A 27,114-nucleotide genomic window follows, 5' to 3' on the forward strand; every position below is an offset into this window, starting at 1 on the left:
GAAGAATAAATAGATTGCAGAAAATCCAATTTTAAAGACATTTTTCCTCATTTAACAAAATTCATCTGAAAGTAAATTTGGTGCTCTTGTCAAAGTCAATATAACACTTAGATAGATAACTAAAATCTGTTAGTGAAATCATTTTAATGGTACTAACCAGCATATCTTTCAAGATTATAATAATTTTTTTTTTTTGTCTTTTGTCTCTCTCTCTTTTTTTTTTTTGTTGTTGTTGTTGTTGTTGCTATTTCTTGGGCCGCTCCTGCGGCATATGGAGGTTCCCGGGCTAGGGGTCGAATCGGAGCTGTAGCCACCGGCCTACGCCAGAGCCACAGCAACGCGGGATCCAAGCCGCGTCTGCAACCTACACCACAGCTCACGGCAACGCCGGATCCTTAACCCACTGAGCAAGGGCAGGGACCGAACCCGCAACCTCATGGTTCCTAGTCGGATTCGTTAACCACTGCGCCACGACGGGAACTCCTGTATAATAATTTTTACTAAGGTTCTGGGAGTTCTCATTGTGGCTCAGCAGTAACAAACCTGACTAGTGTCCATGAGGATGCAGGTTCAATCCCTGGCCTCGCTCAGTGGGTTAAGGATCCGGCATTGCCACAAGCTGTGGCGTAGGTCACAGATGCAGCTCAGGTCTGGCATTGCTGTGGCTGTGGTGTAGGCTGGCAGCTGCAGCTCCATTCAACCCCTAGCCTGGGAACTTCCATATTCCATAAAGACAAAATAATAATAATAATTTTTACTAAAGTTTTAAAACATCATGAAATTTACCCAGCAAATAAAATATAGCTTTTATAGCAACTTTGTTTTCAAAGTAACAACTTTCTAAATCAAAGTTGGATCACATGCAACAAAGATGTTATCCCAGTCTTTATAAGAGTAGTTTTACTTTTATAAATACACTCTGAATTCATGTTTTAAAAACTGTATTTTATTTTCTCTATACCTTATGTGAATGTAGATAATATTTCCATGTTGATCCACATTGATTTTTCCAGGAATGCAAGAAATTCTTCTTTCAGTTTCTTTTGTTAAAAGTTTCTTACATAAACAGCATCTATAACACAAAGAAGATTTAATCCCACCAAAAGCCCCAAACAACCCTATTAAAAAAATGGGCAGGAGTTCCTGTCGTGGTGCAGTGGTTAACGAATCCAACTAGGAACCATGAGGTTGAGGGTTCGATCCCTGCCCTTGCTCAGTGGGTTAACGATCCGGCGTTGCCGTGAGCTGTGGTGTAGGTTGCAGACTCGGCTCGGGTCCCGCGTTGCTGTGGCTCTGGTGTAGGCCGGTGGCTACAGCTCCGATTCGACCCCTAGCCTGGGAACCTCCATATGCTGCGGGAGCAGCCCAAGAAATGGCAAAAAGACAAAAAAAAAAATGGGCAGAGGAACTGAACAGAAATTTTTTCAAAGAGGAATGCAGATGGCCCACAGGCAAATGGAAATATGCTCAACACTGCTAATCATCTGGGAAATGCAAACCAAGACCAAAATGAGATATACCCTCACAACCGTCAGAATGACTATCATTAAGGACTTCCCGTCGTGGCTCAGCAGAAACAAATCTGACTAGCATCCATGAGGACACAGGTTCGATCTCTGGCCTTACTCAGTGGGTTAAGGATCTGGCGTTGCCATGAGATGTGGTGTAGGTCGCAGACTCGGCTCAGATACTGCATTGCTTGGCTGTGGTGTAGGCCAGTGGCTACAGCTCCAATTTGACCCCTAGCCTGGGAACCTCCATATGCAGGTGCAGCCCTAAAAAAAGAAAAGACAAAAAAAAATTAAAAAAAAAAGAATGATTATTATCAAAACAAAAACAAACAAAAAAACCACACAAATAAATATTGGTGAGGATGTGGAGAAAAAGGAATCCTCATACGCATTGGTGGGAATGTAAATTGGTGCGGCCACTGTGGAAAACAGTAGAGATTTCTCAATAAACTAAAAATAGGCTAGAAAACGGGACATCCAGCCTGCGAGTGGCCACTTGTCTGCTGAGCTCGGCAAAAGAATGATTTTAAAATGGGTGACGTTGAGAAGGGCGAGAAGATTTTTGTTCAGTAGTACGCCTAGTGCCATACTGTAGAAAAGGGAGGCAAGCACAAGACTGGTCCAAACCTCCATGGTCTGTTTGGGTGGAAGACAGGTCAGGCTCTTGGATTCACTTACACAGATGCCAACAAGAACAAAGACATCACATGGGGGAGAGAAGACACTGATGGAGTATTTGGAGAATCCCAAGAAGTACATCCCTGGAACAAAAATGATCTTCACTGGCATTAAGAAGGGAGAAAGGGAAGACTTGGTAGCTTATCTCAAAAAAGCTGCTAATGAGTAAAATTGGTCACTGCCTTATTTATTACAAGACCGAATGCCTCATGACTTTTATGTGTACCATATTTAAATTGATTTCATACACTAGAATTCAGATCATGTATGGCTGATGGAATGTTTCTGTTGGATGGTCCTGATTTAAATAAGATGGGTTGGTGGCTAAATGAATATGGTCAGCTTTTTGAATTTTAGTAGTAATCCCAGTTCAACAAGTACTATCACTGTTTCCCCCTTCTATAGAGATGATTAAACTTGAATGTGGAATGTTAAACTTTTCAGGAAAATGGTAAATACCTTCTCAGAACCTATAGGAGACTGGTTTTATATTTAGATTTCTATAACTGGTTATATTAATATATTTAAATACTGAGAAGACCCCTTCACTATCTCATAGAGAGCAAGATTTACCAGTGTTTCAAGTTGTGTTCACTACCCTGTTAAGGCGTGAGCTGAAGATAAACTGGCAATGTTCCATTTATCTTTTTGGTCTTAACTATGCCAATTTCATTAAAATTATCTGTATCTAAAAAAAAAAAGAAAAGAAAAGAAAATGTGGCACACACACAATGAAATACTACTCTGCCATAAAGAACAAAAATTTGTTTTGGTTGCACCTGCACCATATGGAAATTCTCAGGCCTACAACTGAATTCGAGCCATAGCTGCAGCAATGCCAAATTCTTAACCTGCTGTGCCACAGCGAGAATTCTAAAAAAGAACAAAATATTTTGCCATTTGCACTAACATGGACAGATGTGGAGGGCATTAATAAGTCAAACAGAAAGACAAATACCATATGCTATCATTTGTACGTGGAACCTAAAAAAAATACAACAAACTAGTGAATTAAAACAAGCAGCAGGCTCACAGATATAGAGAACAAACTAGCGATTATAGGGCAACATAGGGGTGGCGGGGAATGGGAGATACCAACTATTTGGTATAAGACAGGCTCAAGGATGTATTGTACAACATGGGGAATTTGGCGATATTTTTTAATAACTCTAAATGGAAAGAAACCTTTAAAAATTGTATAAACATTTTAAAAAAGATACAAAAACACTCAAGCAGGAGTTCCCGTCGTGGCGCAGTGGTTAACGAATCCGACTAGGAACCATGAGGTTGCGGGTTCGGTCCCTGCCCTTGCTCAGTGGGTTAACGACCCGGCGTTGCCGTGAGCTGTGGTGTAGGTTGCAGTCGTGGCTCGGATCCTGCGATGCTGTGGCTCTGGTGTAGGCCGGTGGCTACAGCTACGATTCAACCCCTAGCCTGGGAACCTCCATATGCCGCGGGAGCGGCCCAAGAAATAACAACAACAACAACAACAACAAAAAGACAAAAAAAAAAAAAAAAAAAACAAAACCAAAAACACTCAAGCAGAAAAATTTTAATGTAGGAAATTAAAGAATTTAGTTGCATTATATAGCATACCAAAGAAAAGCACTTCACTGTACCTGTATAATGTTGCTGCATTATTCCGAGAATCTGGATTCAAGTACTCAGGATCAAACAGTCTCTCAATCTTCTTACAAAAAAGTTTACTATTAAAAACAAATGATCAACAAATTAATTTTCTATATCTACTTTACTAAAGTACTTGATAATGATGAAAATAAATGCTGAGCTATCTGCACATGTAGAAAGTGATTAATAAATCCTTACAAAGTCCTTTCTTGGGAATTTACAACACATGTTTATTGTTCTAAATAAATAAACCTACTAATGAGAACTACTTGATCAAGAATCCATTTTCTATCTCAGAAAAATGAGACACATTATCTACTGTCTTTCAGTCCTTTGTTAAGGAATATTCAGGACTGAGGATTTTGGAAATTTAACAATCCTGGGTCTATCAATAATTCGGTATGTGATCTTTGGCAACTTAGCCTCTTTGAACCTTATTTTTCTCATCTCTAAAAGGGGGCCAATAATTTCAAATGCATAAGGTTTTATGATGGTTAAGTTAGATAGTGTTTTTAAAGAGTGCCAGACACAGCATTAAAAATTAAATGTTAATAACTTTACTATTATGCATAACATAATAATGTTATGCATGCACTTTCAGTCATCTAAGTGTGTCATTAATGCCAAGTGTACATCTTGACTGTCTCTGTTTTCCCTCAAGTAATGTCTGCTATTAAAAGGCCAGAATTTGGATTTAGGATCCTGATCTCATTTTCAAGTATTTAGCTCTTGGACAATTCCCCTCTGTCTCATTCCCTTTAAGGACTAAAGTGTGGGGTAATCCCCTGCATTACCAATTTCTCCCACTCTAGTGAATCATCCTGATCAGTATATATAAACATAATCAGTGTCTCCCTTCTTCAAAAAAAAAAAAAAAAAATCCTTGTAGTTCCCGCTGTGGCACAGTGGGTTAAAGATCGGGTGTTATCTCTGAGGTGGCACAGGTTCAAGCCCTGGCCCAGCACAATGGTTAATGATCTGGCATTGCCGTACCTGTGGTGTAGGTTGAAGGTGGGGTTTGGATTTGATCCCTGTCCTGGGAACTTTCATATGCCATGGGTGCAGCTGCAAAAGAAAAAAACAATCCTTTCTTGAGTCTACCTATCCCTAAAAGCTACTGCTAAATTTTTCTGCAATCATTCAGACCAAAAAAGCTGGAAAAAAGTTGTCTAAATCCAATTAGCTGTGCTTCTGTCCTCATCTTACTCTAAACTTGACCACTTCTAATCTAATCTTAATTACTCTAATCACTTCTTCCTTTTTGAAACTCTTTTTCCTTTTGCTTTTCCTTTGACCCCCTGACTCCTCTCAAGTCCCTCACTGGCTACTTCTCTTCTGAACCTCTAAATGTTGGAGAGTTTTAATCTATACTCTCTTGTTAACAATTTGAAAATAAAATAAATAGGAGTTCCCTTGTGGTTCAGCAGGTTAAGGATCCAATGCTGTCACTGCTGTGTCTCCAGTTATAGCTGTGGTACAGGTTCAATCCCTGGCCCAGGAACTTACACATGCCACAGGCACTGGACAAAAAAATAAAAACAGGATTTATAATAGCACCAAAACATTTTAAATGTCTGAATAATTTTAATAAAAAAGGAAAATATTTCTACACCAAAAACTACAAAACATTGCTAAAATAAATTGAGGGTTATTTACCATGTTCATGAACTGAAAGACTTAATATTATTAAGATGTTCTTTCCCAGATCTACAGGTTGAATATTAACCCTCCAATGTGAAGTGTGTGTGTATGTATGTGTGTGTATGAGGGGGAGAGCAAATAGGCAGGCTGATTATAAATTTTTAAAAATGGCCACACCCATGGCATATGGAAGTTCCCAGGCCAGGGATCGAATCCCAGCCACAGCTGCAACCTACACCACACCCCAGCTGCAGCAACATCCTTAACTCACTGTACTGTGCTGGGGATTGAACCCACAACACCACAGAGACAATGCCGTATCTTTAACATGCTATACCACAGCAGGGACTCCTGTAAAATTTCCATGGAAATGCAAAGGATATAAAATGACCAAAACAGCAATCTTTTTTTTTTTTTTTGGTCTTTTCTGGGGCCTCACCTGTAGCATATGTAGGTTCCCAGGCTGTGGCCTACACCACAGCCACAGCAATGCAGGATCTGAGCTGTGTCTGCGACCTACATCACAGCTCACGGAAAGGCCGGATCCTTAACCCACTGAGCGAGGCCAGGGATCGAACCCACAACCTCATGGTTCCTAGTCGGATTTGTTAACCACTGAGCCACAACGGGAACTCCAAAACAGCAATCTTAAAGAAAGGCAGAGCTGAAGAATGAATGAATTCATTCATTCATTCATACACACATACATATGTACATGAATTTATGGCCACACCTACAGCATATGGAAGTCCCTGGGCTAGGGGTTGAATTGGAGCTGCCACTGCCAGCCACAGCCACAGCCACAGCCACAGAGGATATGAGCTGCACCTGTGACCTATGTCAGGATCTGCAGCAATGCTGGATTCTTAACCCACTGAGCAAGGTCAGGGATTGAACCTGAACACTCACAGATACTATATTGGGTTCTGAAACTGCTGAGCCACAATGGGAACTCAGAAGCTGAAGAATTTAGATTGTTAGACACCATAAAACATTAGAAAGCTGAAATTAAGACAGCGTACTACTAACATAAGGAAGAAATCAACATAACAAAATGAAGAATTCAGAGACAGATCTCATATAGATCATCACCTGATTTACAGTAAAGACGCCAGTGCAATGCAGTGGATAAAGTATGATTTTTCTTGCTAGGAATTCTCATCCAGTTTGTGGTTTCAAACCTCACCTACTTTTTTTTTTTTTGGTTGTGGCATGTAAAAGTTCCTGGTCCAGGGACTGTACCCACAACATAGCAATGACCTAACCACAGCAGTGACACCAGATCCTTACCCACTAGGCAACCAGGCAACTCCAAACCTTATCTACTCATATATTTCTATTTTAAGCCCTGACCTCTGACCTAAATTACAGACTTATATATCCAACTATGTACCTGTCATCCTAGCTGAATGTCCAAGAAGTGTAAGAAGTGTATTAAATATATTAATCTTAACAATACTCAAACCCATCTCTTGAGTCCCCTCACTCTAGTGATTCCCCAATCTTTTTTTTTTTAAATGAGAGTTGCAAAGTTTATTTCAGGTTCTCTCTTTCTCTCTCCTTTCTCTCTCTCTTTTTTTTTTTTGCCACACTGGCATAATGTGACAGTTCCTGGGACAGAGATCAAATCCGTACTACATGAGCAACCCAAGCCACAGCAGTGAAAACACAGATGTAATCCACTAAGCCATCAAAGAACTCCCTTATTCCCTTATTAATGACATTACCACTCACTTAGCTGCTCAACCTTAAAACCTGGTAATTATCCTAGAATACTCTGTCTTCCCATATCATTCCGTTTGGAAATGTGTCAAATTTTTCTAATAACATACTCTGAATCCATCTACTTCCTTTCAGCACCACTGCTTCCACTTCAGTCTAAAGCCTTTCATCTCTCACCAGACCACTGCACCACACTTCTAGTAGATTTGGCTTCTTATATCCTTATAGTCTAATTCTACACATAGCAAGCATAATGAGTTTGTTTGTTTTTTTTTTTGTTTTGTTTTGTTTTTGTCTTTTTGCCTTTTCTAGGGCTGCTCCCTCGGCATATGGAGGTTCCCAGGCTAGGGGTCAAATCGGAGCTGCAGCTGCCGGCCTATGCCAGAGCCACAGCAAAGCGGAATCCGAGCCGCGTCTGCAACCTATACCACAGCTCAGGCAACGCTGGATCTTTAACCCACTGAGCAAGGCCAGAACCTGCAACCCCACGGTTCCTAGTCAGATTTGTTAACCACTGTGCCACGATGGGAACTCCGCATAATGAGCTTTTAAAAACAAGCAGAAACGCCACTCCTCTGCTTCCATTCCCACTTAGAATAAAGTATACACTCCTTGCTATGACCTAAGTAGCCCTTAACTGATATGACAACTATAAACCTCATCTCATACCACTCTTCCGCTTTACACTAAAGCCTGTCTTAATAATTTTTAATGTCATTCACCACCACAACCTGCTCATATGTGCCTTATATAAAGGAACTAATTTAATTACTAGTTTTTTTTGGCCATGCCTGCAGCATGTAGAAGTTCCCTTAAACACTAAGCCTTGGAGTTCCTGTGGTGGTGCAGTGAAAACAAGTCCAACTAGGAACCATGAGGTTGTGGGTTTGATCCCTGGCCTTGCTCAGTGGGTTGAGGATACGGCGTTGCCGTGAGCTGTGGTGTGGGTCACAAACATGGCTCAGATCTGGCGTTGCTGTGGCTGTAGTGTAGGCTGGCAGTTGTGGCTATGATTAGACCCCTAGTCTGGGAACCTCCATATGCCTCGGGTGCGGCCCTAAAAAGCCAAAAACAAACAAACAAACAAACAAACAAAAAAACCCCACCAAAACCTGACTAGGCCCTAACCTGGTAGGCCACCAGGAACCTCTTTAATTACTAATTTGAGCCATCAGCTCAGGATATATTTTACTTCAATTAAAATAAAATGAGGCATTCCTGCTGTGGTGCAAGAAGATCAGTGGCATCTTGGGAGTGCTGGGACACAGATTCCATCCCCAGCCCAGCATAGTGGGTTAAGGATCTGGTGTTGCTGCAGCTATAGCTTAGGGTGCAACTGTGGCTCTGATTGGATCTGCCACATGATGGCCAAAAGAGAAAAAATAAAATAAAAGTAAAATAAAATAAAGGACTTCCCTTGTGGCACAGCATGTTAAGGATCTGTCATTGTCACTGCAGTAACTCCGGTTACTGATGTGGTGCAGGTTTGATCCCTGGCCAGGGGACTTCTATATGCTATAGGCCAAAAAAAAGTAAATATATTTCTAAATATATTCTAGAATAGAATTTTTACTAAAATGAAATAGAATTAATACATTTCTTTTAATAGGGACATGACTTTTAAAATTAAATTTAAAAAATTTAAATAGAATTTTTACTAAAATGAAATAGAAATAATACATTTCTTTTAATAGGAACATGACTTTTAAAATTAAATTTAAAAAATTACCTCCTAAACTTATCTTTCTTGTCCTTTAAATCCTCAACTTCATTGTGTGTGAACAGATCAGCTATACGTGTAAGAAGATTTGCATTAATACAGTTCATGTTGCATGGTGTAGCTACTATGGCATTCATATTTTTGTGACAATACTGAATACACTGTTCAACCTAAAAAAAAAAAGAGAATAGAAAATGAATGTTGAGGAGTTCACTTGTGGCTCAGTGGGTTACAGATCTGGCACTGTCACTGCAGTGGCTTATGAATAATGTCACATCAATAATCCATGTGTTGCTAGCAATAACTGAGTTTTGCCTATTTGGGTTAACCTACACTGTTCCAAAGTGGTCCAGCAGGTCAATTTATAAAAACATACACATATAGCTGGAAAAATAATTTTCAAAGTTCTTAGCGTATTTCAAACAACATGCAATGAATAACTTCCATGACTGTGGCAGGTATAAATCTTAGTCCACAAATTCAAGGGTAGAAGATCTATGACTTCTCATAACGAAACGTAGTGACAATTTTCAGTCTCCACTTTTCTGAATGGCAGATAAATAATTTCAGTCACTTCTGGGCTTTCTCAGTTTCACTGTGCTTTCTCTCTGACTTTCTTCTTCTTTCTCCAATGCAAGTGATATTTGTTTACTTTTTTTTTTTTTTTTTTTTTTTTTTTGTCTTTTTAGGCCTGCACCCAAGGCATATGGAAGTTCCCAGGCTAGGGGTTTAATCAGAACTATAGCTGCCGGCCTACACAAGAGCCATAGCAACGCCAAATCTGAGTTGCGTCTTCGACCTACACCACGGATCAGGGCGACGCCAGATTCTTAACCCACTGATTGAGGCCAGGGATCTAATCTGCAACGTCACACTTCCCAGTCAGATTCGTTTCTGCTGGGCTATGACAGGAACTCTGACATTTATTTACTTTTGAAGTAGATTTGGGTTTGGAGGAGAAACACTGGTAACTACGTATTCTCTAAATATTTTGCTTTTGGGCTTAGATTTCAAAAATCAAAAGTTAGAGACTCTTCCAGTCTCTGCTTTTTTTTTTCTGAAACCCTTCTCTGAAGCAATTAATACCAGCTAATGAAAGAGGATAGACTAAGGAGCAGATATACAGGGAACTAGTAAAATCTCAAACAAATAAACAAACTTCACATCTGTTAACACAGCAAAGGAACATTTTCTCTGTGTAGTTTAACCAGAGGCTAAAAGCAAATACTCATTTAAAGTAAAACCACATGGAGTTCCCGTCGTGGCTCAGCAGAAATAAATGAACAGCTAACTGCCCCCTTGAGGATAAAATGCTTACTTTGATAGATAAATAGTAGCCTTAACCCCTTCCCAACAAAATGAAGTACCTCCAGGAGTTCCCTTCATGGCGCAGCAGAAACAAATCCAACCAGGAACCATGAGGTTGTGGGTTCGATCCCTGCCCGTGCTCATTGGGTTAAGGATCTGAAGTTGCCATGATCTGTGGTGTAGGTCACAGACATGGCTCGGATCTGATGTTGCTGTAGCTGTGGCATAGGCCGGCAGCTACAACTTCAATTAGACCCTTACTCTGGGAACCTCCACATGCAGTGGGTGCAGCCCTAAAAAAAAAAAAAAAAAGCCAATAAATAAATAAATAAATAAAATGTTAATATCTTACCAAAAGTACCTCCAAACACTAGCAGTTTATTCTAATGGATTCACACTCTGGAATTAGTAACAACTTCAGTAACACACCTTAGAATTTTCTAGACACTTGAAGGAAAAATCAAATCATATGCTAAATCAAGCATAGAAGAGCTTGGATCTTTTATTAATACTTACCAGTGAATCCATTTTTAAAAACTCTGAAGAAATAAGAATTGAAATGACATTTCCTGGCTCTAAAAAAAGAGAAAAAAAATTAAATTCTCCTTCTGACTTGTTCTTCAATCTCTTTAGAACAGGCTCCTTCTCACCTTAAAAGAGGATGTTACTTAATAAGAACAATTTAATAAGGCCTTACTAAAGCTTATATACATGAAAGAAAGAAAATGTGATGTTAAAATTTAGGGTATAGAGAAAACATACAATAAATCTGCCCTGGAATTAGATTCATACCAAGTCTCCAAGACCCAATATATGATATGTGCAAACTCATCCTTAACTAAACCATGGAAAAAGACAGTTAAAAATGAGAATATAACGCATCACACAAAAATCACAGTAAGAAAAAAATGTATAAATGATTAATGAGAGAGCCTGTTATTAGTGAAGTTACTTCAAAAGAGATTTTAATGCTTGTTATGAACAAATACTTAATTTAAAAGATTTTGAAAGACAATATAAAATTTACTATTGCAGAAATGCAAAACTGCTTCCTGAAGGCAGACTAAGTAAAACTTCACAGGCATGACCAGAGAAAAAGAAAAAAATTTTTTAACCATTATAGTACTAAGATAATCCTCCTCAATAAAATACTGCAGGAATTCCCCTGCGGCTCAGTGGGTTAAGGATCTGGCATTGTCACTGCAGCGGCTCGGGTCACTGATGTGGTGCAAGTTTCATCCCTGGCCTGGGAACTTACAGGTGCCACAAACACAGCCAAAAAAAAAAAAAAAAAAAAAAGACTACGAAGACAATGATTAAAATAAGTAATCCTAATCTTTCCTTAAACAAAAGTTCTAGATTAAAGATTCTCAAAGAGAAATGGTGAAGGTAGGAAGGAGTTGGTAAAAAAAGTTCCTCAGAAACTGTAACATAACCCATTCCAGTTAAGACCCAAGGTCTGGATGATGAGCGATAATGAGTTTTCTTAGAATAAAGATTGCTTTTATAGACTATCAAAAAGATGTATACTCAAGTAATCAAGCATTAATAAAATTAGTAATTTTTACTGCCTCATCAAGATATTAAGTGCAATTGTATTTTCTTTTTGCCCCTTTACTTGAGCATATGGTGTTGAAGAAGTTACCACCAATAAATTCAGTATGATGCTCTTTCCCTGATGTGTGCTAAAACTCCCTTTTACCCTCTATTACTTCTGCACCAGCTAAACAAACGTCAACACAGACAGAAAGACAAATAAGACGCTGCATTATTAAGCAGATTCTCTTGACTTTGTGGATCCCCTAAAAGGACCTTTAGGACACTAGTGGTCACTGTAACACACAATAAAAATGACTCATCTAGAGACCGACCCACTTGCCATAAATTCACTATAATTTACTAAAAAAGGAAAAGGTGTTTCTTAAAAGGTGACTACAAATAGGAACATAAATACTAATGTTCAAATAATTTTCCACATGTCATGTTTGGCTTGAAGCAACTACTAGCTAACACAAAAACTTCACTACAAAATAAATATTATATTGTCCTTTACCTAAAGTGGGCATCTCACAATCTTTATTCTCCTTAGTATTCCTTTTAACATATTTTATCAACCAGTTGAAAATATGAACGTCACAATGAACTGAAATGTCCACCTCTTCCCAGCGCTGGGCGTCCATAGACAAATATTCAGCAAAGTACTTCATTTCTGATATCAAAAGATCTCGTGGGCAAATAAAATCTTCTTTCAAGTTTTTTGCTTCATCACATACATGAATCACCATGTTTGGCCTTCATAAAAAATGTTACACAGAAACGAAATTATTAGTTTTAGAAGAGAAGCCAAAATATTTACATTTATTGGAAGTAGGAAAATAAGATGTTTTTGAGGGTTTTAACCAAACATCAGTTTTATAGGACCTGACATTCAGAAGTTTTCATGTCTTGATAACCTGAGCTGTATTTGAAAATTATGACTAATTTTAGTTAAACTACTAACTTCAAATTATATGCTAATCACATTGTTTTTAAAAATACCAGTTCACAAAGAAAAATTAAACAATACATTCTTATTCTTGCGAAGGACATAAAATAGCACTTTTACATGATAATGGGTATGAGAAGATTAAACACCAAAATTTTAATAGTATTTAAAATACTATTATTTAATAGTTAATATTTATTAATATTTTATATTAATACTATATTAATACAAAATTTTGGTATTTAAAAGATTAAATACCAAAATTTTCTTACTATTATTGGGAAAAACAGTTAAAATTATTCATTGAAGTATCAAAAAATTAGCATAGCTACTTTGTTATTTTTAATAGCAAGAAAGTTTGTTTCTAGGCATTCAATAAGTAAAAATTAGTGAATGTGGTTAAAAAATTCTTAAGACTACACCATGCTTATTTACCTATTTAAGAAAAACTTAAGAGTAAGTTTAGATAATAAGGAAGATTCAAAAATTATATACTCCTTGAATTTATATGCCCTTGAAAATTATATCACCTCAAAAAGAAACACTAGTTGCTTCAGGTCATTACGAAAAGAGATTAGGTTTTCCTGTTGTGGCGCAGTGGAAACGAATCCGACTAGGAACCATGAGGTTGTGGGTTTGATCCCTGGCCTCGCTCAGTGGTTAAGGATCCGGCGTTGCTGTGAGCTGTTGTGTAGGTCTCAGATGTGGCTCGGATCCTGCGTTGCTGTGGCTGTGGAGTAGGCCGATGGCTACAGCTCCAACTGGAAACCTCCATATGCTGATGGTGCGGCCATAGAAAAGACAAAAAGACAGAAAAAAAAAAAAAAAAAGAAAAAAAAAGAAAAACAAACAAAAGGAAGAGATTAAACAGGAAAAGCTACACTGTCCTTCGATATGAATATAATGTGTTTAACCGAACTTCAAGTTTTTAATACAAAGAAATTAGATTTGAAATAAAATTGGCTGTAGAAAAAGGATTAGAAATCAATGTTCTGTCAAAGTCAAAGGAATTCAAATAACTTTGCAAATTGTTCTTCCAGAGAAAGCATGGTCAAAATTAATCAGGTAATGGCTGATATAATGAAACATAAAATTGCTGTGGCTTTTTGGACCACAAAATAAAACACTAGCTCATTCTAGTAAAAAAAAAAAAATTGACAAATTTTTAAGCCACATAAACCTATCAGCTAAAAATCTATGTGAATAAGCTAAAATTCAGTAAACTATAATAGGGTGAATTTTTTTATTGTGGTAAAATATACCTAACATAAAATTTGCCACTTGCCTTCTTTTTATTTTTAGGGCTGCACCTGTAGCATATTTAAGTCCCAGGATAGGGGTCGAATCAGCGCTGCTGCTGCCAGCTTACGCAAGAGCCATAGCAATGCCAGATCTGAGCCACATCTTTGACCTACGTCTCAGTTTGTAGCAATGCCAGATCCTTAACCCAATGAGTGAGGCCAGGGATCAAACCCTAGTCAGGTTCTTAACCTACTAAGCCACAAGGGAACTTCTCAAAAAGATAAATTTTTTTTCTTTTTGGCTTTTCTAGGGCCGCTCCCACGGCATGTGGAGGTTCCCAGGCTAGGGGTCTAATTGGAGCTGTAGCCACCGGCCTATGCCAGAGCCACAGCAACGAGGGATCTGAGCTGCGTCTGCAACCTACACCACAGCTCACGGCAACGCCAGATCCTTAACGCACTGGGCAAGGCCAGGGATTGAACCTGCAACCTCATGCTTCCTATTCAGATTCATTAACTACCGCGCCACGAGGGGAACTCCTCAAAAAGATAAATTTTTATACTATGTGAATTATATATTAATAAAGCTGTTACAGGAATTCTAGCTGTGTTTCAGCAGTGCCAAACCTGACTGACATCCATGAGGACGCAGGTTTGATCCCTGGCCTTGTTCAGTGGGATAGGAATCCCGAGTTGCGTGAGCTGTGGTATATATTGCAGATGTGGCTCAGATCCCACGGTGCTTTGACTATGGCTGACTGTGGCGTAGGTCAGCAGCTGCAGCTCCAATCTGACCACTCACCTGAGAACTTCCATATGCCGTGGGTGTGGCCCTAAAAAAGCAAAATAAGTAAATAAATAAAGTTGTTGTAAAAACTAACAAAACTGAAAATACACATAGGAACTTTCAGAGATGATGAAAATGTTAGCTTCATTTGGGTGATGGTAACATGATAAACCTATTTGTTAAAACTCATCAAAATGAATATTTAAAGTATGTGCAGTTATGTTAAATACATAAAACAATACAAAATTATCAAAGTGTGAATTATATTGAAAGATATAATCTAATTTTTAAATGTTTCAGTAATGAGTTATCATATTCAAACAGTCCTTTTTTTTTTGGTTTTTAGGGCCATAACCACGGCATATGGAAATTCCCAGGCTAGGCATGAAATCAGAGCTGCAGCTGCCAGCCTGCACCACAGCCACAGCATCAGCAGATGTGAGCCCTGTCTGCCACCTACATCACAGCTCACGGCAACACTGGATCCTTAACCCACTGAGTGAGGCCAGGGATTGAACCCAAGTCCTCATGGACTTAGTTGGGTTCATTAACTGCTGTGCCACAACGAGAACTTCCCAAACAGTTCTTAAAATACATATGGTTTCTTTAATAAAGTTGGATAACTAATGGCAGAGATTTTTCTTTTGGTTTTAAAATTTACTTTTTAAAATTTTATGTTAATATATATTATTTCTAATATTTATGAGATGAGGATGAATTTTTAAAGTGGTAAACTGTTGTCCAATTTATAAGTAATATGAATGAGATATGTTTAGCTATCAAGCAATTGTTTATAGTTTAACACGTGAACTACACTGATTTCAACTGTTTCAGCAGTTGTATCATGAGAAATTCCTAAATTATGGTAACTGATATATACAATCACCAATCATGTATTTTATAATTTAAAGATGATATTCATATTAAATCTTATCTAGCAAAGAACCAGCCTCCTACCCTTCAGATTCTTCAGTCTTTTCTCCACCATTATGAGTAGTACAATTTTCACTTTCTGAAGAACAATTCCTTGTGGAAGCTATACTATGTCTTCCTTAAATACAGAAACAAACACATACAAAAACAAAGCGGGGAGGTTAGCATTTCTAGCTGAGAATGGGTTTTTACTTACTGAATGGTTATACTATAAATGCATGGTTTTAAGACTAGTTAAAGAAGGTACTTTGTCAGGGGCCTTAGTATTTCTAAAGGTAAATGGAAGAAACAGTATAAGAAAAGGACCACAACTTGCTACCATTACAACGAAGGTTTAAAAAATTCTGACATGAGGGACACACAAGTTTTGAAGCCATGAGCCCACTATGTTCCCCTTTGCCTGGCAAAGCAATTAAGCTATTCTTTTCTCCTCCACTCCACGCCCCCTCCCCCAAATAGTGAAATGATGCATAGGCATAGGGATCAAATGTTCAAAAACCTGCAATATAGTTTTCTCTTCCTGAAGCAAATTCTTCTATCAATACTCTGCTACTACTGAGTCTAAAATAATTCACTACACTGTGAAGATTTCTAAAACCAGTTATTATTTTCAACATAATTGTGGAAGGTATCTCTACTACCCTGCTGCTGTGTCATCTGAAGCTCCTATTGATTTCAATAATGGGGAGCTGTAAAAACAATAACATGAGAGACAAGCAAGATCCTCTCAGTTAAAAAGGTTTAAGCAAAAGGTATAGATCCAATCTGTTTAAAATTTACAACATAGCTAGGCTAGCAGGCTGGAGTAGTATATTTTGATATAGTAAAAAACTTTTTTGGTAATAATTTGACTTGTATATTAACATTCACTTTTCAAATATAGCAAAGATAAATTTCTGAAGTTCAGGAAAATACAAATACTAGTAGATTTTTCTATTAAGGTTTCTCTTAGCCTTTAAATAAAGAAAAGTCGACTGGAATGCATAATATTTTGCAGAATTATCATAAGGAGAAGCACTGCATTTTGTTTTTAAAACCTTACCTGTTTTAGAAACTGCATCTTGACCAAGTGGAGTCTCCTGAAATTCTCCCTGTGTGTCCAGAAGTGAGGATTTGATATATGAGGCTAATGTTTCAATAGGACTCTCTCCAGCAGCCATTAGGGGACTATACTGGTTGTCCACAGGTGAGCTTCCACTGCTCTTCAGTTCATCAAACCTCTTTGCACACTGTAATGACATAAAGGAAGGAAATGCAGGTGTGGGGAGGCCTTTAAATAATTTTTATAGGAGTTCCCATCATGGTGCAGTGGAAATGAATCCAACTAGGAACCATGAGGTTACAGGCTCAATCCCTGGCCTCGCTCAGTGGGTTGGAGATCCAGCGTTTCCGTGGGCTGTGGTGCAGGCCAGCAGCTACAGCTCCAATTAGACCCCTAGCCTGAGAGCCTCCATATGCCATGGGTGTGGCCCTAAAAAGCAAAAAAAAACAAAAACAAAAAAAAGTGAATACTAATCTGCTGGGTAACAGAAAATTAGCATATATTTCAATACACAAAAGCCTCTAGGTTTTTTTTTTAATTTAGGGTAGGTTTTTTAAAATATGCTTTAACTTAAAGGCGTAATATATTTATGCTCATCTAGAAAAATGAAGAATGGCTTTATAGACCATATTTCACCATGGTCTATCAGACAATTTTAATAATTTAAAAACTTGGCTTTTATTTTTACATTAAGTTACCACCAGGAACAAAACCAAATTCTGACCTTCAGTGGAAAGCAAATCAAAAAGTATCTAATTTGTGACACTAGATTTTTTTTAATTAAAAAATTTTTTTTATTAGAGTACAGCTGTTACATTGTTGTGTCAATTTCTGCTGTATAGCACAGTGACCCAGGCATGCATATATATACATTATTTTTCTCATATTATTTCCATCGTGGTCTATCCCAAGAGAATGGAGACACTAGATTTTTTTTATTAGAATAATGTGTCTTTGGAGTTCCCTGATAGCCTAGCGGTTAAGGATTCAGCATTGTCACTGTTGTGGTTCAGGTTCAATCCCTGGCCTAGGAACTTCTTCATGCAGCCAGGAGAGGCCAAAAAAAGAAAAAAAAAAAAGTCTTTGTTCTTACTAACAGTAAGGTTCACCTTGTACAAAATACTGTAGTAACATTTTATGGCCATGTATTTGGGCATAGTTTGTTCTAGCACAGTGTTTTTTTTTAACCCACTGTTAGTCATGGAGTCAATTCAGAAGATCCAAATTAGGAATTGGAAAAAAAATAAAATGCAAGAGATTAGAAAATATTGAGTACATTAAGCATAGTATGGCTAAGCAGTCCTTCACGAAAATGTTTCTAAATGTTCTTGTATTTAAGCAAAATTTACATCATATCTATGTGCAAAAGAATGAGGTTGGACTCCCCTATCTCGCACCATACACAAAAATTAGCTGGAAACCAGAGTTCCTGTCATGGTGCAGCAGAAACGAATCTGACTAGGGATCATGAGGTTTCCAGTTCAATCCCTGGCCTCACTCAGTGAGTTAAGGATCCGGTGTTGCTGTGAGCTTTGGTGTAGGTCACAGACACGGCTTGGATTCTGTGTTGCTGTGGCTCTGGCATAGGCTGGCAGCTGTAGCTCCAATTAGGCCCTCGCCTGGGAACCTCCACATGCCACAGGTGTGACCCTAAAAAAAAAAAAAAAAAAGACAACAACAGGCAAAAAAAATAATTAGCTGCAAACAGACCAAATACTAAATATAAGAGCTTCAACTATAAAATTATTAGATGAAAATACAGGTAAAAATCTTCATGACTTTGGATTAGATGATAGCTTCCTGGATATGAGAGTAAAAGCATAAGTGAAAAGAAAAATTAGATAAACTAGACTTCATCAAAATGTAAAAGGACATTATCAAGAAAATGCAAAGATAGAGTTCCCATCGTGGCTCACTGGTTAATGAACCCAACTAGCATCCATGAGGATGTGGGTTCGATCCCTGGCCTTGCTCAGTGGGTTAAGGATCTGGGTGTTGCTGTGAGCTATGGTGTAGGCTGGAGGCTATAGCTCAGATTCAACCCCTAGCCTGGAAGGTCCATATGCCCTGGGTGCAGCCCTAAAAAGACAAAAGACAAAACAAAAACAAAAACAATGAAGAGATAACCTATAAAATAGGAAAAAATATTTGCCAATTACATATCTGACAAGGGATTTGTAAACAGAATATATAAAGAACTCTTGCTACTCAATGATAAAAAGACAACCCAACTGAAAAATGGGCAAAGGCTCTGAATAGATATTTCTCCAAAGAAGCTCTACAAATGGCCTATAAACATATTAAAAGAGGCTCAATGCCATTAACCATTAGAAAAATGCAAATCAAAATCACGAGTTAACAATTCATACCCACTAGGAGGTGCATATTAAAAAAAGACATAATAAAAGTGTTGGCAAGGATGTGGGGAAACTGGAACCCTCAAACACTGCTGGCAGGAATGTAAAACAGTATAGTCACTTTGGAAAAAATTCAATTTATGATTTCAGCTAAGGTAAATGCAGAGTTCCGCTTGTGGCTCAGCAGAAACAAATCCGACTAGTATCCATGAAGATGCCCAAAAAAGCAAAAAAAAAAAAAAAAAAAAAAAAGGAAAATACAGGTGACTGTATTATACATAACCTTCAGGTGAGAAAAATTTTCTAAACATGACAAAAAAGGAAGACATCAAAGTAAAAGATTTATAAATTTTAACAAAAATTTTTATTTTTTTTATTTTTTTATTTTTTTTTTGCTTTTTAGGGCCACACCCGAGGCATATGAAAGCTCCCAGGCTAGTGGTCAAATCAAAGTTGCAGCTGCCAGCCTACATCACAGCCACAGGAGATCCAAGCCATGTCAGCGACCTACACACAGCTAACAGCAACGCTGGATCTTTAGCCCACTGAGCCAGGCCAGGGATCAAACTCTTGTTCTCACGGATACTAGCCAGTTTTGTTATTGCTGAGCTGCAACAGGAATTCTTGATTTTAACATAAACTTTTAAACACTTGTATACAAGAAATTATAATAACTTATAGGTTGAAAACAAACTGAGAAAAATAAGCTAAATTAATGGTTACTGTATTTAATAGAAAAGTTATATAAATCAACTATACTTCCATAAATTTTTAAAAAATATATGACTTTTAAAAAAGATATGGAAATGCTATAAAATTGGATTGTGATGATCATTGTACAACTATAAACATAACAACATTCATTTAAAAAAAAAGATACATTTTACACAACTTAGAATAGATTTACAAGGAGATCCTGCTGAATAGCATTGAGAACTTTGTCTAGATACTCATGTTGCAACAGAACAAACGGTGGGGGAAAAAATGTAATTGTAATGTATACATGTAAGGATAACCTGACCCCCTTGCTGTACAGTGGGAAAATAAAAAAAATTATAAAAAAAATAAAATTAAATAAAATTTAAAAAAAGATACATTTTAAAGTAAGGGAGATGGGATCAAGATGTTGGAGTAGGACTGGAGCTTAGTTTATAAAACAGTCACAAAATTACAACCAACTGTTGAACAACCTTCAGCAAAATAGGCTGGAAACTATAAAAAAAAAAAAATCCTACTCCCATAGACAAAAGAAAGCCACATTAAGACAGGAGAAGGGGTGATTATGTGACACAAGCAACCTCATACCCACTTTGTGAGCAGCCCACAGACTGAAAAGTAACTATATTGCAGAGGCTTAGCCATAGGAGTGAGAGTTCTGAGCCCCAGGTCAGGGTCCCATGCCTGGGGACCTAGCACTGGGAGGAGAGGCCCTCAGAGCATTTGGCAGTGGGGGCCAGCGGGGCTTGTATGGTGGAGCCCTGTGGGACTGGGGTAAATAGAGACTCCACTCTTGAAAGGTGCACACAGGCTTTCATGTGCACTGGATCTCAGGTCAAAGCAAGGACTCCATAGGAATCTGAGTCAGACCTGCCTACAGTTCTTGGAGGATATGCTGCAAAAACAGGATGTGACTGTAGCTCACTGTGGGGGAAGAACACTGGAGGCAAAGATCTCAGGAATAATCATCAGCATGAACCCCTCTAGAGGTGGCCAATTTGTAAAAACCTGGCCCCATCCATTAGGTCTGAGAAGTCCCAGGCCAAACAACAAATCAAGTGGGAACACAGCCCCACCCATAAGTAAACAGGTTGCCTAAAGACCTCCAAAGCACAGAGCCACCTCTAAGCACACCCAGAGACAAAGCCTCACCCACCAGAAGGATAAGAATCAGCTCCACCTACCAGTGGGCAGGCACTACTCCTTCCCATAGGATACAAAATTAATACACAGAAACTGACAGCATTTCTATATACTAACAACAAAAGATTGGAATAAGAAATTAGGGAAACAATCCCATTTACCATCACATCAATAATAATAAAATACTTAGGAATAAACTAACCTAGAGACAAAAGACCTGTACTTTGAAAACTATAAGACACTGATGAAAGAAATTAAAGATGACACAAACAGATGGAAAGACATACCATGCTCTTGGATTGGAAGAATCAATATTGTCAAAATGACTATACTACCTAAGGCAATCTATAGATTCAATGCAATCCCTATTAAATTACCAAGGATACTTTTCACAGAACTAGAACAAAATTTTTTTTTTTTTTTGTCTTGTTGTTGTTGCTATTTCTTGGGCCACTCCCACGGCATATGGAGGTTCCCAGGCTAGGGGTTGAATCGGAGCTGTAGCCACCGGCCTACGCCAGAGCCACAGCAACGCGGGATCCGAGCCGCATCTGCAACCTACACCACAGCTCACGGCAACGCCGGATCGTTAACCCACTGAGCAAGGGCAGAGACCGAACCCGCAACCTCATGGTTCCTAGCCGGATTCGTTAACTACTGCGCCACGACGGGAACTCCAGAGCAAAATATTTTTAAGTTTGTTTGGAAGCACAAAAGACACAGAATAGCCAAAGCCATCCTGAGAAAGAAAAATGGAGCTGAAGGAATCAGGCTCCCTGATTTCAGATTATACTACAAAGCTACAGTCATCAAAACAGTATGGTACTGGCACAAAAAAAACAGAAATACAGATCAGTGGAACAGGACAAAGCCAAGAATTAAACCCATGTACCTAAGGTCAACTAATCTATGACAAAGAAGGCAAGAAAATACAATGGAGAAAAGACAGTCACTTTAATAAGTGATGCTGGGAAAAATGGACAGCTACATGCAAAGAATGAAATTAGAATACCCCCTAACATCATACACAAAAATAAATTCAAAATGGATTGAAGAACTAAACATAAGACCAGATACTATAAAACTCTCAGAGGAAAACATAGGCCAAACACTCTTTGACATAAATCACAGCATTTTCTTTGTGGATCCACCTCCTAGAGTAATGACAATAAAAACAAAAATAAACAAATGGGACCTAATTAAACGTCTTAACATTTTTTGCATCGCAAAGGAAATCCTAAACAAAACAAAAAGACAACCCACAAAATGGGAGAGAATATTTGAAAATGAAGCAACTGACAAGGGATTAATCTTCAAAATACATAAACAACCTCATGCATCTCAATACCAAAACAAAAAACAAAAAAAGAAACAAACAAAAAAAACCATCAAAAAATGGGCAGATCTAAACAGACAATTCTCCAAAGAAGAGACACAGATGGACCAAAAACACATTACTAATTATTAGACAAATGCAAACCAAAACTACTATGAGGTACCACCTTACACCAGCCAGAATGGCCATCATCAAAAAATCTACAAACAATAAATGCTGGAGAGGATATGAAGAAAAAGGAACCCTCTTACACTGTTGGTGGGAAGTGAACTGGTGTAACCACTATGGAAAACAGTATGGAGATTGCTCAGAAAACTAAAAACAGAATTACCATTTGATTTAGCAATCCCACTCCTGGGCATCTATCCAAAGAAAACCATGACTTGAAGAGATACATGTACCCCAATGTTCACTGCAGCACTATATACAATCACCAAAACAAGGAAACAACCTAAATATCCATCAGCAGAGGAGTGGATAAAGATCTGGTATTACGCAATGGAATATTACTCAGCCATAAAGAGGAATGAAATAATGGTATTTGCAGCAACATGGATGAACCTAGAAATTATCATGCTATGTGAAATTAGGCAGTGAGACACAAAGGTCATATGCTATCACTTATGTGTGGAATCTAAAAAAGGATACAATGAACTTATTTGCAGAAGAAAAACTGACTTACAGACTGAAAAACTTACGATTACCAAAGGGGACAGGCTGAGAGGGGTAGGGATGGGCTGGAGGTTTTCGATGGAAATGTAAAATTAGGTTGTGATGATGGTTGTACAACTAAAGTACAATAAAAATTCATTGAGTCAAAAAAAAATTAAATAACAGTAGGTGTTCCTACTGTGGTGCAGCAGGTTAATAATCTGACTGCAGAGGCTTGGGCTGCTGTACAGGCTCAGGTTCGATCCCTTGCCCAGCACAGTGGTTAAAGGATCTTTATATGGAGAATATAAAATTCTATTTTAGGACACTAAAGAGAGCTTAATAAATAAAGAAGCACAGAAAAAAACAAGAAAACTCATTAAACTAGTAACAAAACAGTAAGTTCACAAATAGAAAAAGGACATGGAACGATAACATATAAAACATTCAAAGGAGTTCCAGCTGTGGCACAGTAGGTTAAAGATCTAGTGTTGTTACAGCAGTCAGCTTGGGTGGCTGTTGTGGAGCAGGTTTGATCCCTGGCTCAGGAACTTCCATATGCCATAGGCACAGTCAAAAAAAAAAAAAAAAAAAAAAATCACCATCTTCAGGATTTAAAGAAAAAAACCTTAAAACCATAATGAGCTAACTAACATTTATTAAAGTTAAATACATACATAAATTAGAATTTTGAAAAGACACACACATCAATGATACTAGAATTCTAGTGCAAGGATCTATCAGCTATGTTGACTGGAGCGTAACAGGGATGACACTTCTTGTGCACAATATTGACAAAAGCCTTAAAAAGGCACATGCCCTCTAACCAAGCAATTCTGCTTCTGAGATTATTTCCTAAGGAAAGGAGAATATTTGTTACAGTGGATTTGTAGCACTCAAAAGCTGGAAACATTAATGGCAAAAAAAAAAAAAAAAAAAAGTTTGAGAAATTATGATATAGATCAAATAAAAACAATACCATTATCAAATGTTGAGAAGTCTATTAACTGACACATGGAAATGTTCACTGAGTGAAAAAATAAGCAACAAAGTAGTACATTTTCTACATTCCACTTTAAGAATTCACATATGGGAGTTCCCATTGTGGCTCAGCGGTTAATGAACCCAACTAGCATCGATGAGAATGTACGTCCAATCTCCTGCTCAGTGGGTTAAGGATTCAATGTTGCCACGAGCTGTGGTGTAGGTCACAGACAGATCTGGTGTGGCTGTGGTGTAGGCTGGCATCTGCACCCTAGAGCCTAGCCTAGCCCTAGCCTGAGAACCTCCATATGCCACAGGTACAGCCCTAAAAAGACAAAAAAAAAGAGAGAGAGAGAGAAAAGAAAAAAGAAATACTTTAATTGTCCAAGGCTAGTTTTACTAAAGGACAAAGGTAGAAAAGAGATTTGTTAGTGCCCAGGGAAGGCAAGTAACATCCTGGGGCAATGCAAAGCTGCCTACTAGGTTAAAGAGAGAGAAGTGGAGAAAGAAGAAAGGCTTTGAGGGGCACATGGCAGTTCAGACTAAATGCTAAAAATTTTGTGCCACAAGAAACTACACAATATTTGCATTTTAATCAGCAATTTAATTTCAGCAAAACACTATTACTTATCATATTAAGTAAGCTTATTAGTTTGAATTATGTTGGTTTGCATTTTCACTTGTATTTATAAAACGTAAATTTGGTTTATGGTCATATAGGTATATTTATACCTAGTATTAGTGTATATTTAATTTCCACTATAATAATAATTTTAGTCATTGCTGGGAGTTTTCAAGCTTTTTTCCTTTAAAAAGGTCAGTACATCATACAAGTTTAAGAAACATAGCATTAGGAATTTAATAAAATTGGATTTACAAAAATTTTATCCACCCATTCAGTTGTAAACATGTAAGACATGGTAGAATTTTAAAATATCAGGTAGGTTAGAGTTCCTGTCATGGCGCAGCAGAAACAAATCTGACTAGGAACCATGAAGTTGCGAGTTTGATCCCTGGCCTTGCTCAATGGGTTAAGGATCCAGTGTTGCCGTGAGCTGTGGTGTAGGTCACAGATGCGGCTTGGATCTGGCGTCACTGTGGCTCTGGCATAGGCTGGTGGCTACAGCTCCGATTAGATCCATAGCCTGGGAATTTCCATATGCTGTGGGTGCGGCTCTAAAAAAAGAACAAAAAGACCAAAAAAAAAAAAAAGGTTAAAAAAATAAAAATACCAAGTAGGTTAATATATAATTTATAGAGACTGATCTAATCATGATATGCATATTCAGTATTTGCACAGGTATATGAACATGTACAACTTAAATTTTTCTTCTCTCTTAGTAGTTATTCCTTTACTTTTTTATGGCCGCACCAGAGACATATAGAAGTTTCCAGGCTAGGGGTTGAGTTGGAGCTACAGCTGCCAGCCTACTCTACAGCCACAGCAACGCCAGATCCAAGCCGAATCTACAACATACACCACAGCTCACAGCAACACAGGATCCTTAACCCACTGAGCAAGGCCAGGGATCAACCTGAGTCCTCATGGATACTAGTCGGGTTGGTAACCTGCTAAGCCATAACAGGAACTCCCAGTAGTTATTCCTTTAAAATGACAATTTTTTTTTTCTGATTTCTTTTCCATAGCTATCTGGAAGATATTATATACCTCTTTGGGTGTTAACCCAGGCACAAGCCTTGCCACAGTTTCCCAGTTGATGGTCTGATGGATTCCAATTAACGGGTAAAGGATCATGTCCAACACCATTTGGTTGTTATTGTTCAGGAAATTGTTGTTTTCTGAATATCCACGACTCATCTTTTGGAACTAGAGACAGAGAAGACAAATAGATTTGCATCTGAAATCCAAATGTTTGCATATTATAAATCAGTTATAAACCAATCCTAAGAATTATCTATTACATAAAGGAAAAATAAAACTGACCTAAAATCAATACAGAATATACAGTTCAAATATCTTCAAATATAATAGCATTTGAATATCATGGATTGGTGGATGGATGGATAGAAGGATGGACAGATGGGTAAATATGTGATTTGAAAGTATAATAAAAGGTCAATGGTAGACTCTAACTAATGAGTATACAAGTGTTTATTACAAGATTCTTTTGACTTTGCTCTATGTTTAAAATTTTTCATAATATTGAGAGAAAAACTTTACTACAATATACGGTCCTTAAAAAAATCCTTATTTGTGAGTGATTTATATTTTGATTAGCAGTTCATGGATGGTGGAATTAAACTATTTTAAAAAACCTGATTAAAAAGAATTATAATTTCACTGCAGTCCTAGACCATAATTTCTTTGTTTCTCTGTTAGTGAATGTCCATGCTACAAACAAGGAAGGTTTGGTATATTTTTTTTTTTTTTGGCCACGCCTGTGGAGGTTCCTGGGCCAGGTATCAAACCTGAGCCACAGGAGCAATTTGAGCTGCTGCAGCGACAACTCCAGGTCCTCAACCCACTGTGCCACAAGAGAATGCCTTGGCATATTTAATTCTCTCCAGAATTTAATTTTGACTTGGTATATTCAATTTTGACATAATCAAATGAAATGGAGAATCAAGTTAATACAACATTTTAGGAGAAGCATAATCATTATTACTGTGCCATGTGATTATTAGTTAAAAGTGACGGGCAGTATTAGATTTAATACTCGAATTAGTACTGATTTTACAGATTAGGAACATTTTTTTGAAAGTTATCTTCCTTGTCTTCAGAAGCAATGTGACAACTGGCCTGATAAGGTTTAATCCTTACACACACACCCTGTCATATATAAAAAGCCAAGGTACCTCCACACACACACACACACACACACACACACACACACACACACACACACACACACACACACACTCCTACAAGAGTAGAGGCTTTCCTTGCTTCTTCACCTGGCTCCTCACCTGTATTTCCTCCCATCACACATCCTTTGGTTCATTCCAGTGACATGGGTACCCAAGAACCTCAAGCAACAGGATGACCAAGGAAAAAGTCTCTAGATGGCTTTCCAAATGGATTAGTTCACTTCACATTTAGTGAACACCATCCATGAGCCAAGCTCTGGGGAAAACAAAGATAAATATGGCATGTTTCCTGTCCTCAAGGAGTTTACTAGCAGAGAGGTGAGGATATAAGCAGACAGATCATTTTATTATCATTTGCTGTGAGCCAAAGCAGAGGGGAGCCATCGAGGGGCACAGGAGG

The 27,114-nt window shown here is 37.9% G+C and overlaps 1 protein-coding gene and 1 pseudogene across 27 annotated transcripts in view; one reads left to right on the plus strand and one right to left on the minus strand.

Annotated features, from left to right (window-relative positions):
- The window catches only part of SANBR (SANT and BTB domain regulator of CSR), a 71,275-nt gene that overhangs the window by 38,069 nt on the left and 6,092 nt on the right, over positions 1-27,114 (minus strand). For 4 of the 27 annotated variants that reach the window (XM_085019107.1, XM_021087510.2, XM_021087508.2 and 1 more), the window contains exons 2-9: positions 25,555-25,713; positions 16,698-16,884; positions 15,680-15,773; positions 12,263-12,501; positions 10,726-10,784; positions 8,911-9,071; positions 3,809-3,895; positions 962-1,072 (exon numbers count right to left, since the gene is read on the minus strand). In XM_085019107.1, the coding sequence (XP_084875233.1) occupies positions 962-1,072; positions 3,809-3,895; positions 8,911-9,071; positions 10,726-10,784; positions 12,263-12,501; positions 15,680-15,773; positions 16,698-16,884; positions 25,555-25,704 (1,088 nt within the window). In that variant the 5' untranslated portion in view covers positions 25,705-25,713. Of the gene's footprint in view, positions 1-708; positions 1,073-3,808; positions 3,896-8,910; positions 9,072-10,725; positions 10,785-12,262; positions 12,502-15,679; positions 15,774-16,697; positions 16,885-25,554; positions 25,714-26,813; positions 26,971-27,114 lie in introns of all 27 variants that reach the window. The other 23 variants (XM_085019121.1, XM_085019120.1, XM_021087516.2 and 20 more) reach the window with 9 other exon arrangements.
- Positions 2,043-2,358, plus strand: LOC110260005 (cytochrome c pseudogene; annotated as a pseudogene).

Source organism: Sus scrofa, chromosome 3 (assembly GCF_054392235.1).
Source record: "Sus scrofa isolate SSC_HxYL_T2T_F1_AM1 chromosome 3, Sscrofa_HxYL_maternal_Yorkshire_Landrace_v2.0, whole genome shotgun sequence".
Lineage (NCBI taxonomy): Eukaryota > Metazoa > Chordata > Mammalia > Artiodactyla > Suidae > Sus > Sus scrofa.